This window comes from Coturnix japonica, chromosome 3 (genome assembly GCF_001577835.2).
Source record: "Coturnix japonica isolate 7356 chromosome 3, Coturnix japonica 2.1, whole genome shotgun sequence".
NCBI classification, from domain to species: domain Eukaryota; kingdom Metazoa; phylum Chordata; class Aves; order Galliformes; family Phasianidae; genus Coturnix; species Coturnix japonica.
In genome coordinates this window covers 56,227,150-56,240,692 of record NC_029518.1, presented here as the reverse complement: position 1 = coordinate 56,240,692, position 13,543 = coordinate 56,227,150, and the positions used below count along the sequence as shown (strand labels likewise).

The window sequence follows — 13,543 nt, the reverse complement described above, 5'->3', positions numbered from 1 at the left end:
TAAATGACCGTCAAGCTTCAGTCCTCCAAATAAGCTTTCATTTCTTAAAGATGCACTGTGCATTTTTATTTACGTGTCAGCAGCAGAAAGCAGAAAGCAGCTGGAGAGAGATAACTAAGTTGTAAATTCAAAAACATCAAAGTACTGGTGCCTTTAGTACACGAACATAAATAATATTATACACATAAAAAGAGTAACACAATTAAAAATGTGTCTTTACATCCACACTAACAAAAGAAATAAGATTAATGCAAGTAAAAATACATTCACATTTACATTTTTGATTTGGAAGTAGGAAGCAGAACAAGCTTGCTGCATCTTTTGTTAATCTGAGACTGATGAGAAGCATGAGCATAAGAAAAAACAGATTAGATGACAACTTCATTGAGAGCATCAGTATATTTAAAGCCTCTGCATTACTCACATATTCTGAGGAGAAAAGTCTGACAGTTAAAAGTAGCATTTACATTGGTCAATTCTCACCCTGGTCCTTCTGAAGCTTCTGTGACATTTTCTTTCTGAGCAGTCAGTAAAACTTCTGACACTTTATACTGAGTCTCCAAGAGCAAAAGGGTATCAAGCTCACAGCATAGCACATTTAACAACCTGCAGAAGGACACATCAAAATGATGTGCATCAGTCAGAATATCAGTAATGCAGGATAAGACAAAGGTGAACACGTTCATGAGATCTCATTGTGGGGGAGAGAAGTTTCAGTATCTGAAAAACACTCAGACAGAACTGGGTCAGAAATGCTCTTATATAGCCTTTTAAACCACTCAAGTGTCACAACCTTGAGCAAAAAGGGAATAGTTCCTAGCAGATTTTTCATTGGTCAGCTCAGTCTGATTTTCAATTTATATCACAGAAATGGCACAGACTGAATAAAACATTCTATGTGACATGAAGAAATTATTCAATAATAGGCTGGTAAGGTAATTTAAAATCAGGCTACTCTGGGCAGAACGGAGATTGGAGAGAGACGATAAAAAAACATCTTTCCTTTAGAAAACATGTTCATAAGCACTTCTATATGATCACATTTTACAACAGTTCAAAAGCAATAAAATATTTAACACCCAACTAAGCCAGCAAATTTGCTACTTTTCATTTTTATTTCTGAAAATCTCAAATTAACGGTGAAACTAATCCAATACACTTCATATGAATCTGTGGTCTTGTCTTTTTCTGTATAATTAACTGTTGATACCAATACGGAAACAGAATAATTTCATCGAAGGCTTCCCATTCATGCAAAATGATACAAGTAAACATTCTCGCTGCTATTCTTATATACCTTTATTACTATCATAAAACACATAATAAATTATCATCAAAATTATTGTTTGCATTTATGTAAGACTTGATATGAGCTATGTCTTATTCGAAATTTGTAGTCTATTAGTCAGTGCTTGTTTCTTCCACGAAATTTGCAAAATGCTTCTACTGACAATAGCAAAAATTCACAGGCCATTCCATGCATTATTTAACACCCAAAAATTCACAGCTGTGACCAAGGAATAAATACCCAAGATAATATAAATTTCCGGGATGGAGATCATTCAGGAGTGGTGCCACCAGGGGTCAGTGCTATGAATGATGCTCTTTAATAGCTCTGTCAATGACAAAGACAGTGGGGTCAAGTGCACCCTTAACAAGCTTGTGGATGACACCAAGCTGTGTGGTGAGGTCAACAGACCCAAGGGACTGGATGCCATCCAGAGGGACCTAGACAGTTTTGAGCAAAGGACCCAGGAGAATCTCATCAGGTTCAATAAATCCAAGTATACATGGTCTTGCACCTCAGTTGAGACAATATCTCCTACCAATACAAGCTAGGGGATGAAAGGATTGAGTACAGTACTATCAAAATGGACCTCGGGTTACTGGCATTTGGGAAGCTGAACATAAGCCAGCAATGTGCCTTCACAACTCAGAAAGCCAACAGTTTCCTGGACTGCATCAAAAGAAGCACAGCTAGCAGGTGATCCTGCCCCTCTACTGTGTGCTGGTGAGACCTCACCTGGAGTACTGTATCTAGATGCTGAGCCCTCAGCATAGGAGAGACACAGACCTGTTGGAGTGCATCCAGAGAAGGCCCACAAAAATGATCGAAGAAATGAAACATTTATCCTATGAAAACAGACTGGAAGACATGGAGCTGTTCAGCCTGGAGAAAAGAAGGCTTTGAGGTGAGCTGATAGTGACCTTCCTGTATCTAATGGGGCGCTACAGAAAAGAATGGGACAGACTTTTTAGCAGCATCTGTGCTGATAGGACAAAGATAAATGGTCTTGAGCTTTAAAGGGGTAGATTTAGGTTGGATGTAAGGAAAAAGTCTTTTACATGGAGGGCAGTGATGCACTGGAATAGGCTGCCCAGTGATGTGGTGGATGCCCCATCTCCAGAGACTTTCAAGGTCAGGTTGAACCAGACTGAGCACCTTGATCTAACTGTGAATGTCCCTGTTCATTGCAGGAAAGTCGGACTAGATGACCTTTTAATGGTCCCTTCCAACTCCACCAAAAGTAAACCAACAAAACCATGACCATGAAAACAGACCTTTTCTTCTATTAAATATGATAATGATATGATAAACCTGTTTGAGGTTTCCAGCAGCTAATGGTTACCAGGAGAAGACTGATTTGGCTAAGGATGCTTAGAACATCTCCAACACACAAGGCAAAGCAGAAAAACAGCAAATCACAATCAAACAGAATTTGGTAGAAGAATAAGTGACAAAATATGACAGATCCTAAAATAAGCAGCCCCTGCTAGGGCATTCAAATGAAATGTTAATGTCTTAGGCCATCTAACAAGGAGACTGGCTAAGAAGACTGCGTCTGTTCAGTCTGAAGAAGGGATGGCAATGTGGGGATCTTATCAGCATATATAATAGAGCTGACTGGAGAGCACAGGGATCATATAGCCACTCTTCTCAGTGGACTCAATGAAAGACAAAATATACACAAGTCAAAACACGGAAAATTCTACTTTAACATATTGTGACAGTGGTGAAACAGTGAAACATGTTACCTAGACATGCCTTGTAGATACTGTGCACCAGACAGGATATAGCTCTAAGGAATGCTCTCCAGCAGAATCTATTTTGAGCAGAGCAGTTGGACTAGACAGTCTCCAAGGTCTCTTCCAATGCCAAACATTTGTACAATTGAGAAAGTTCAAATGCAGACTAAATTTTAAAAAAAGCAACCAACAGAGGACAGTCTTTTATAGAACAGTAACTAAAAACCTGAACACATGCTATAGTTGTGAAAATATGGCAACATAAATAATTTCTTCTCGGAGTTTTGCATTTCCTGTCCTATGTGATACCTGTCTTTCTTGAAGGGTGCTTCCTGGGTTATCTGCTTTCAACTATAATTTCTCAACTATTACTTAAAAGCAGAAATATCTGGTCTGAAAAAAAGCATGTTAATGACTATAATGACTTCCACAATTAAGGCAGAAGAGAAGGTCCGTTATGGAAAATAAAACAGCTAGTAAATAATTCTAGATGCCAATAGTAATAATAATCTCTAAGTTTTTCTCACCTGAAAAGAATATAACCTCATAAACATTAAAATTTCTGACTTACTAAAAAGTTTATGAAGACAGATTATTCCTGTGCTTCTAATTTTTTTTTTCCATACAATTTCCTTTTAAAAACACAAAATATTAGATGTTCCTTCTACTCACATTTCCTCAGCCTTTTGTTCTCCCAACTTCAAATGATACACCGCCCTTTTTTTTTTTTTTTTTTTTTTTTTTAAACTTTTTTTTTTTTTTTTCCTTCTCTCACTGGACGGTCGGTGATTATTCTGTCTCACTGTCTTAACATACNCAGCCTTTTGTTCTCCCAACTTCAAATGATACACCGCCCTTTTTTTTTTTTTTTTTTGTTAAACTCAATTCTGGTTTTCTCCATCTCTCACTAGACCCTCATAGATTATTCTTTCTCACTATCTTAACATACACTTTCCAGCCTCAGTCTGATACTCTTCACTTCAGAGGTGCCTGCAAGTGCTCAGATGGCAGCCAAGGATGCAAAATAATGTTGGATAGAGTAGAATACTGTCGTTGCACTGTCTGTAGCGGGTTGAGCTAAGCAGTGGCACAGTTTTCACTCACTTCCCAGTGGGATGGAGAGAGAAGAAAAAAAGTAGAAGTGAGAAAACACATGGGTCAAGATAGGCAGCTTAGTAAGTAAAGATGGAAAAAAACACAAGCGTGTGAAAGGTAGTCACACAACAGTTCCCACAAGCAGATCAGCGCTCTGCCATCCTCTGAGCAACAGTTACTTTCAAGACCAAATCCTGGCACATTCATTGCCACGTACGTTATTATATGGTATATCCCTTCTGGCCAATATGGATCAGCTGTCCTAACCTCTTGCATACCTCAGCCTACTTGCTGGGAAGTAGGAAAAAGAGAAAGTCCAATTCCTGAGCAGCGCTTGCACAGTGCCAGCCATAACACTGGTGTGTTATCAACGTTATTTTAGCCACAAATAAAAAACAAAAAAATTACCTTCATCTCAGCCAGACCCAGTGCATAGTTCCAGCAACAGAAAATAAAACAAAATGCTATAAGCAGAAGTGGTACATCCACCACAGAGAAAAAGGAATCTGGCACATCCAAAGTAATCTATACCATTATCTCAATAATCTGTTTGTTCAGGCAGTGTGCAACTGTTGACCAAACCTGAAATGTGCAAGCATATGCTGTCTATAAGGCATTTTAGTGATGTGACCCCAAAATGGAGGACTAATCTCATTTCCAGAAAAGGTTTTTTTTTCTTGGCCTGCAATTATTGCCAGCTATAAATGCAGGCATGGATGATTCAGCTTAATGATAATACACAGAATGCTTTGTAGAAAGCTCAGTTATGGGACAAGTTACGGTCTTTGCTTCTCTCTCAGAAATCAATACTAAAAACATGAGGGGAAAAATGAAGATTGGGACCTCATAGGAAAATTTCCTTCATGATAAATGTATATGAATACCACCAGAGAAGCCCGAAGCAAAATTTTCATGAAATAATTCCAGCGTTGTCATCATGGGGAATAACCTCAAAACACTTAACATCAAAGCCTACATTATAAATTTGTTTTATTCTTTATTATGCTTTGAGCCCTTTTTAACTCCCTGAGCTCCAATGAGAACACTAATCCAAAAAGCAAGTTACAATTACTATCATGAGTGCCAGATCAGTAGATAACGGCTATAAAAAAGAGAAACTGAAAGGCACCTAGTTAGCTTTGGAGCATAACAGACTCGTGGAAGCACCAACCATGTAAAGCTTTTCACACTCCCTTTGCAGATTGAACGAAAGTTGATAATAATGAGAGAACATGCCTCCACACATCTTCTTTCTAAACGACCAAAGCTTATAACAGTCCCACTGAAAGCAAAGCCACATCACAATATCGTGCAGTGTACTTGGTGTTCAAGAGTTCCATGGATTATTGATATTTCCAGTTTCTTGGTCTCAAAAGAAAAGAATAAACTACAACTTCCAGAAGACTTCATTTTTCCATTTCCACTTTCCATTTGGAGGGAAAGATAAAACTGACTGAGAGTCACAAGACTTTCCTCCTGGCACCGTGGTCGTTCCACCTACAGCATTACAGCAAGGACTTCAATTTTGGAAAGACTCACTTTCTCATTTCAACTGAATGATTAATTTCAATTCTAATTATATTGTATTATGTTGTGTTTTCTCAGGTTCCACTACTATAGTTAGTAAATCAAGTTCCTTAGTTTGTTGTTACCGCTATACTTAGTCCAGACCCATCTCCCTATCTTTTCCCTTCCCTCTCCTTTTCTAGGGGCATGGATCCATGGGTGCCTTTGCTTTACTGTCACAGGAGTAGGCTGAACCACGGTGAACCATGACATAAACCTAACAAATACACTAACATATAAATAAAAAGAAAAAAACCAGTTAATCGTGTAATTATACGTGAAAGCAGACAATCCTGTTGCAGTTCCACTTCACAAGTAATGTGGACTCTTTTATATTTGGATTATTAAACAGGAGTCAATGATTTGTAGGACATGTGAACTTTCCAGGTAACGAAAGTCTTTTCCCTTGCTCCAGTATGCACACTTAGTGGTAAGACACTGATTTCTAAAGAATTGTCTACCTTTGGATAAACAGAAAACATGCTTAAAATCGTAGAAATTAATAAATTGTTAATTAACGTTAATTGAATCAATTCTTGTGTAACAGAAACAACAAAAGGGTTGGTAGAAAATAACTGGAGGATTATTTAGGTCTTCACACTTACAGAATTTGACTCTGGTAGAATTAGGGAAATAAAGAAATTCTTTCTTTCTTTCTTCCTTCCTTGTGTCTTTTTCAAGACACAATTCCTCCTTGCTATTACCATATTCTCCCCGCTCCTCAAGAGGAGGAACTCAATGGACATGACTTGTTTTAACTCCCAAAGGCATAATGATGCCAAAAGCCATAGGATGTGGCATGTGGAAAGTTTCTTCAGTACATTCTGCCAATATCCCAAAATCTGTTGCAAGAGTCGATATCTGAGCCATGTCATTAAAATGTTAGTGATCAGAAGATTTTAGAGAAATTATGTAACACTGTTCATCAACTCTGGCAGTACTGAGAAGTAAAGGAAAGAAATGAGGAAGACGAGAGACAAGAAAGGTGGAAAGCAAACATGAAACCAGCAAAAGAATGCAATGCTTTCCAAATGAGAAATATAATTTGTTTAAATAAAAGTTATATAAAGAGACTGGTTTAAAATAAAAAGACTTGCTTCAATTTATAATGAATCTTAAGTTCTTAAAGAACTACTCTAGAACATCTCAAAAACCTTCTGCTAATCATAATGCTTTTTAATAAATAGAAAAAGTGGCCCATCTAAATAGCATGGTTACCTGAGGAAAAAGAATGATTGCAGTTCATATCTCCCATAATTATAAAGCATCATAATTAATACTCCTTCAAATCACATGCTCTTCATTAACAGTACACATAATGTAAGTACAATTAAAGTGAACAAATTATCTCCTATACCACAGCCTCATTATTAAAATGCAATTATATTTTAGGGATTGAAAAGAATACAGTGGTGTTTACTACCTCTGTTTCCTAAGAGCCCTATGCTATCTCACACCTAACAATCACATATTTGTTTGTCTCTCAGTTTTGACTAATACTGAGGCAAAATTCAGGAGACTGGTTGATTTTGATGTCAGTACATCAAAGTTCTCTTTCATAAATCTTTGCCTTCCTAGTTTTGTAGGACAGTGGAAATGCAAGGGATGCACCAAGCGTAATGCCTTCTATCATATGATGTTGGACAAGAACATCAGAGGCAGATGCTGGTGGTATGGCAGTAAAGGCTGAACTTTTGCACCAGTATAGCATTGTATTTTGTTGCAGTGTGACAGATGGCAGCCTGACAAAATGGCATCTGATGTGGCAAAGGGCAGTCACTGAATTCCTCTGTCGTACCAACTGACACCCCTCCATGCTTGCTGAACGTTTATGGAAACCAAAGAACGGATACTAGCGTAGTGAGGTGGTGGGTAGTGCATTTCAGCAATGGTGACAGAGTCAGTGGTTCACCTCCACTGGTGCAGATTTTTATGAGCATGGTATTTGGGTTTTTGTTTGTAGCTGGTAAAACTGCATGGCTAATCATGGCGATTATACTGAAAATAGAGTTTTGTAGCTGAGAATTTTCTTTATCAAATAGTGTTACTTTGCTTTTCCTATCTGCTGTAGTTTCCATGGAAATAAAGAAGGCATTACTTTTGGAGAAACCTACCTAGATTTAACGCTTCTTTTATAATATCCTGAAGCAGTTCAGCAAGTAAAAAATTAGTATTATAAGAAAGAACATATTCGCTGTATTATTATTCGCTATATTATTAAACAACAAGAAAAAGTCAAAATACACAAAACTGAAACTAATAATCCAATACCCCTTTTCCACCTGCAGTAGGTACTGTAGATCCACAACCCTGAAGCTTATATTGATGAATATTACTTAAGACTAATATTTGTCTCTAACCCTATATAAACACTTTTAGAAGAATTATACAGAGCACTGTATACATACTTCTTTTTCAGACTTATGGACCTAAAACAAATCTTTTTATTGCTGTTTAAATTATTATTGTATAAAATAAAAAGAAGTACCTAATACTAAGTGAGCACATTCTGTCTTTAAAATTAAACAGCTGCAATTTTGAAAATTTGAAAGAAAAGCATTTGACTCTGAGTTTTCCATATACTTTCCTTCAGAAATCCAAACTGTTGAACAGAGTACTGTCACTGTTGCTTAGTATCTACTATTGTGAGGTATAACAGTGAACAAGTGCAGCAAGTACAGCACTCTCAACAAAGATTATTCTACTTCTGAATTTATGTGCAAAAGATCTGACTTCACAACATCAAGGAGTTCTAATGAATTATGGCCAAAAGCAGGAGATAGTGGCAAAACAAAAAAAACAAAAAGAAAACCCAAACAAACTCAAAACCCCACTTTTAAGGAACAGTTTATCGGCACATGTTACAAACAGGAAAGAAAAGCTGACTCTGAAGAACTCCCCCTCAAGATGACAGTTTAGAATTCACAGTTACTCAATACAAACGAAATAAAAAAAACAAAACAAAAAATTCAATTTTAGCATTAGAAAGACAAATAGAAAAACCTATGGCTTTTGGATTAAATTAACTAAGAAAACAACTGCATATTTTAAATTCTATACAGTTACACAATTAATAAACAAATCTATATTCAATCTCTGAAATAAAGTATACACATGGAAAAAAATGGAGTTGTAAATTACACTTTTATTATACACTTGTGAACAATAGGGTAATTTACAGGAGGTCAGTCTATAACCTCTGAGTTCAACAGACTGTAGTTGAGCACTCAGCGCTGGACCAGCTACACTACAACGATACCTGACTACATAAAGGAAAATCTGTGTGGATATGTAAATACTGCAACATTTTAAGGAATGCAGTTTGTATAATTAGTATTAAATTTAGTGGAAAAATCAGCAAAATCATACTGTGACAAAACTATTCAGTCTTTCAGTTATCACAATCATTTACATATTTTATTTCTACATAGCAGCAATGAGAAATGTAGTTCTTTTGCTCTAGCCAGCTGTCTACATTTTCAAATCTGATCAACTTCTGATATTGTTTTTCATCTAAGTGTTGATGAACTTGACAATCTGGATATTATTTGGTCAAGACCATACCAACTAAATGAGACAAAGTTTACTTTTCAGAACACATGTCCATGCTCAGCAGGGTTCACAGAAAAGGTCATGGAACACAGTTTCAAAAGTAACTGTATACTTCTCATATTAAAATAATAGGCTGAGGTTTCCATGCAAGCCTTAATAATGCAAACAATATAGTAAGCATGGCAAATACAAGTTTAATGCAGAATTTGTGTATTATACCACTAGGGAATTTTTAATAACTGCATGATAGGTTAAATTCTCTTTGTGCAAGCAGCTGAATTTTCATAATACATGGACTGTATGTGCTAATTCTCTATTATTTGGGGGGAAAAAATAACTATAAAGTGAGTCCCACATGCTAACAGAAAGCTATTAGGTCATTAGAAATACATATTATAATTTTTATACATAGGACTATATTAGAATCCCTAGACTTGCATCATCTTCTTTTACAGGAAAAACATTAAAGGTCTAAGAAAGGAAAAGGGCTTTTGAACAATAAAAACAAAAAACCCACTACCAGAATTGGTGGTTTAGCTTTCAATATGAACTGAAAAGGGGAATATCTGACATTCCATGTTTTTCCTTTGCCTGTATTCAACAGAAAATGTCATTACCATAATAACCTCCAAAGCTCTTATCTGTTTAACAATATGGCTTATTTTAAGTAGATGAACTTATTGTTTCTTGTATCTGTAGTTACAGATAGTTCTGTCACTTCACATGATAGAAGCCATGTTAAAAATGCTTTAAGCATTACGCACAACTTCACTGCATGATCTATATATTTATAATACAGCACAGGAGTCAACTGTTTACATGTTCAGATTCAACTATTAATTTTTGCAGATAACCAAAAGCTTTCCCGATATCATGGTACAAAAAGCATGTTTTTTTACCTCAGAAAGGTAAAGTACAATCTAAGCACAAACTACTACTTTAAACTTTAAAACATTTCACTTTTCTTTTTCTTTACTTAAATCAACACAAGCTCTGTCAAGATTCTTATGGAGTCACAATAATCCTAAATGCTTAATGGCATATTATTTGTCAAGTAACATCTTAGAACTGATGGTTCCTGTCTAACTGCTGATTTCCTCAAAACAGCATTTATAACTCCTGACTTACAAGACAAAACACACAAATTCTACCATTGTTCATCCCTTCCACAGTCACCCTTACCAGCAGATCACACCGTATCTTATGTTTCTTCATATATAATATGAAATAATGTTACCATAATATTGAACAGATATAGCTGCAGAAAGCTAATACTGCAGTACTCAACCATGTATAACCTATCCAGGTTATATTCTGCACAAGCACAGTTGCCAGCATCTTCCATACTACAAATACAGTTTGTATTTCAATTGCATGTTACTTAATTTCAATTAATGTTACTTTAGAAAAAGGAAAAATAAATAAATAAATGTTGAATCTGTAATTTGTATATTAAAATATTACACAGTATTTTAAATATGCTCTCAATGTCATACTCATGCTTTCTAAGATTAAGTGTTCCTTCAGGTACTTGAAATATGTCATCAATAGCAATTTTCAGTTTTGCTGAAATTGGTGGTTTAATTTAAAAATCTTTACTTATTTTAATACTTTAGTGTGAATTTTTTTTAACACACAATGGATGTAACATTCTTTTCAAACAGCTATAAAGAATAAGAGCATTCAATTTTTAATATTGCTTACCGTATTACAATATAACTACTTGCAGGTAGTAAGATTAAAGTCATTGATATTTTCATTTTGTATGACATTTTTCATTCAATCTTTTTACGTTAGAAAAAAAAAGAGGATATGGGGGTGGCATTTCACCTTCATGAATAATAAAGCAAAACAATATTATCTTCTCAGAATCAACACATTCAAGCATGTTATGTACTATTTCATTAATGTAAACAGTGAATAAAAAAAATAAGTATCTTACCGTAGACCAAAGACATGTGATTGTTCATAATTGAATAAGGAATGAATTTTTGCTTCTGAGTTCAAGATTATAATTCTGTCAATGATATTCTGCCAAAGAAAGACAAATGTAAAAAAGAAAAACAACAACTCTATCTTTCATAAAGATAACAGTTCCACAGGAATGTTTACAATAAAACAAGATATATTTTAAGTTATATCAGCAGTAAGAGGTGCTTTCCCCCCAAAATAAAAATAAAAAGACAATGCTAAGATGAAACCATGCACAAGGTTAGAAAAAGAAGTAACTTTACAATTAGAAAAAGAAAAAAAAAAATTAAATAATTAAGCATACAAATAAATCCTACCATATTGGTATATCCTCTTATTTAGTATTAAATCATGACACAAACATCAAACTGTCGTCGGATTTTTTAATGTCTGAAATGTGCATACATCTAAATTAATGAAAAAGCATCAAATCTTTACATATAACACCTCTGCTAACACTGTTTAGTACTGTATGTTTCAAAACATAGCACTAAACTGAGAGGTGCGGTTGACACATTAGAAGGAATGCCTCCCATAGGGACCTCAGCACACTTGAAAAGTGGGCCCACGTGAACCTAATGAGGTTCAACATAGCAAAGTTCAAAGTTTAGCACCTGGGTTGGAGTAATCCCAGTTACATATACAAACTGGGAGAAGAACTCCATGAGAGTAGCCCTGTGGAGAAGGACCTGGGGGTCCTGCTGGATGAAAAACTGAACATGAGCCAGCAGTGTGCTCTTGCAGCTTGGAAAGCAAATGGTATCCTGGGCTCCATCAGAAGATGGGTGGCCAGCAGGGACAGGGAAGTGATTGTTCCTCTCTACTCTGCACTTGTTAGGCCCCATCTGGAATACTGCATCCAGATCTTGGGCCCCCAGTACAGAAAAGATGTGGAGCTGTTGGAGAGGGCACAGAGAAGAGCCATAAAGATGATCAGAGGGCTGGAGCACCTCCCCTGCAAAGACTGGCTGAGGGAGTTGGGCTTGTTCAGCCTGGAGAAGGCTGTAAGGAGACCTAACTGCAGCCTTCCAGTATTTAAACGAGGATTATAAAAAGGAGAGGAATCAAGGGTAGAAGGAGCCTGATTTATCTGTTCAATTTTCTAAAATATTTTAATATGGTAAACTTACTTTTAGAAAAAACAAACAAAAAAATTGTATTTATTAGAAAAAATGCATATGTCTTCTCTATTTCCCTAAAGTCAAAAAAACAAAAGCTTTTATTATTAAAAAGCTGAAAGTAATAAAGGCCCAACTGGCAATCTGGTCAGTTGATGATGTAACTACTTAGCCAATAATATGAAGGAGGAAAAAATGCTTAAATATTTAATGAAATAAAAAGCATATGAAGGTGATCAAGTTCTGTACAATATCTAATATAGTTCAGCATATATATTACAAGTCAGATGCTATGGTGATGTGACATGATTATAAGACGTATTATCAACATTATTTTCATCCTAAATCCAAAGTAGAGCTCTATGCAAACTGTTATGAAAAAAAATTAACCCAGTCAAAACTAGGACACACACAAGGCAGTAGGATCTACTAATCAAATCTAGTTCTATCTGGTCCATTTTTTAATTTTTTTTTAATCTTTAGCTTTTTGCAATCAAAAACTGCCCAAAAAATGTGGTTTCAACAAATCTGTAGGCCTGCTAAAGACCAAAAGTTTTTCTGAGTACTTAGACTCAGCTATTATACTATATTAAATATGAAATATATCTAAAAATAACTTAAATAAATAAATACATACATAATATATTATATATTAGATGAAGATCCGCCCCTTAACTGCCTGGTTCTCTTGTGTTAACTATACAACCTTAGGTTCCTAACTTCGACATACACATTTTTGTAAAGCACTTAAATGAGACAAGGCACATTCAAAATATCTTTATCTGATTTTGTTCAGGGAATTTCAATAACTGTATCAGCGTTGCTATTCCTAGAAACATTTAGAATTTGACCAAACTAGAGGAAGCTCCTCAAAACTGGGGAAAAACAAAACAAAACAAAACAAAACAAAAACCCACAACCAAAAAACAACAACAAAACCACTACTTAAGATCTACTTTAGCATGAAATCTCTTAGGTATTTACCACCTCCATCATACATTTCCCCTGATTCTGGTGTCTTAGATTACCTTAAAATCGAGCAGTGTACATGCCAATACTGAGTGGACTGAAAAAATAAAACGTTTTACCCCAGTTGCTCCTCAAATCACCAAAACAGTGTTACAAAGGAAATTAAAATCACTTCCAAACATAACACACACAATTATGATATACATTGTCTAAATAACAACTTAAGCTGTCACCAATCCAGAGCT

The 13,543-nt window shown here is 35.5% G+C and overlaps 1 protein-coding gene across 5 annotated transcripts in view; it reads right to left on the bottom strand.

The window, feature by feature from the left end:
* TBC1D32 (TBC1 domain family member 32) overlaps positions 1 to 13,543 on the bottom strand; it is a 70,882-nt gene that overhangs the window by 31,122 nt on the left and 26,217 nt on the right. For all 5 annotated transcript variants that reach the window (XM_015858750.2, XM_015858752.2, XM_015858753.2 and 2 more), the window contains 2 exons: positions 11,183 to 11,271; positions 484 to 606 (listed from right to left, as the gene is read on the bottom strand). In XM_015858750.2, the coding sequence (XP_015714236.1) occupies positions 484 to 606; positions 11,183 to 11,271 (212 nt within the window). The remainder of the gene's footprint in view (positions 1 to 483; positions 607 to 11,182; positions 11,272 to 13,543) is intronic.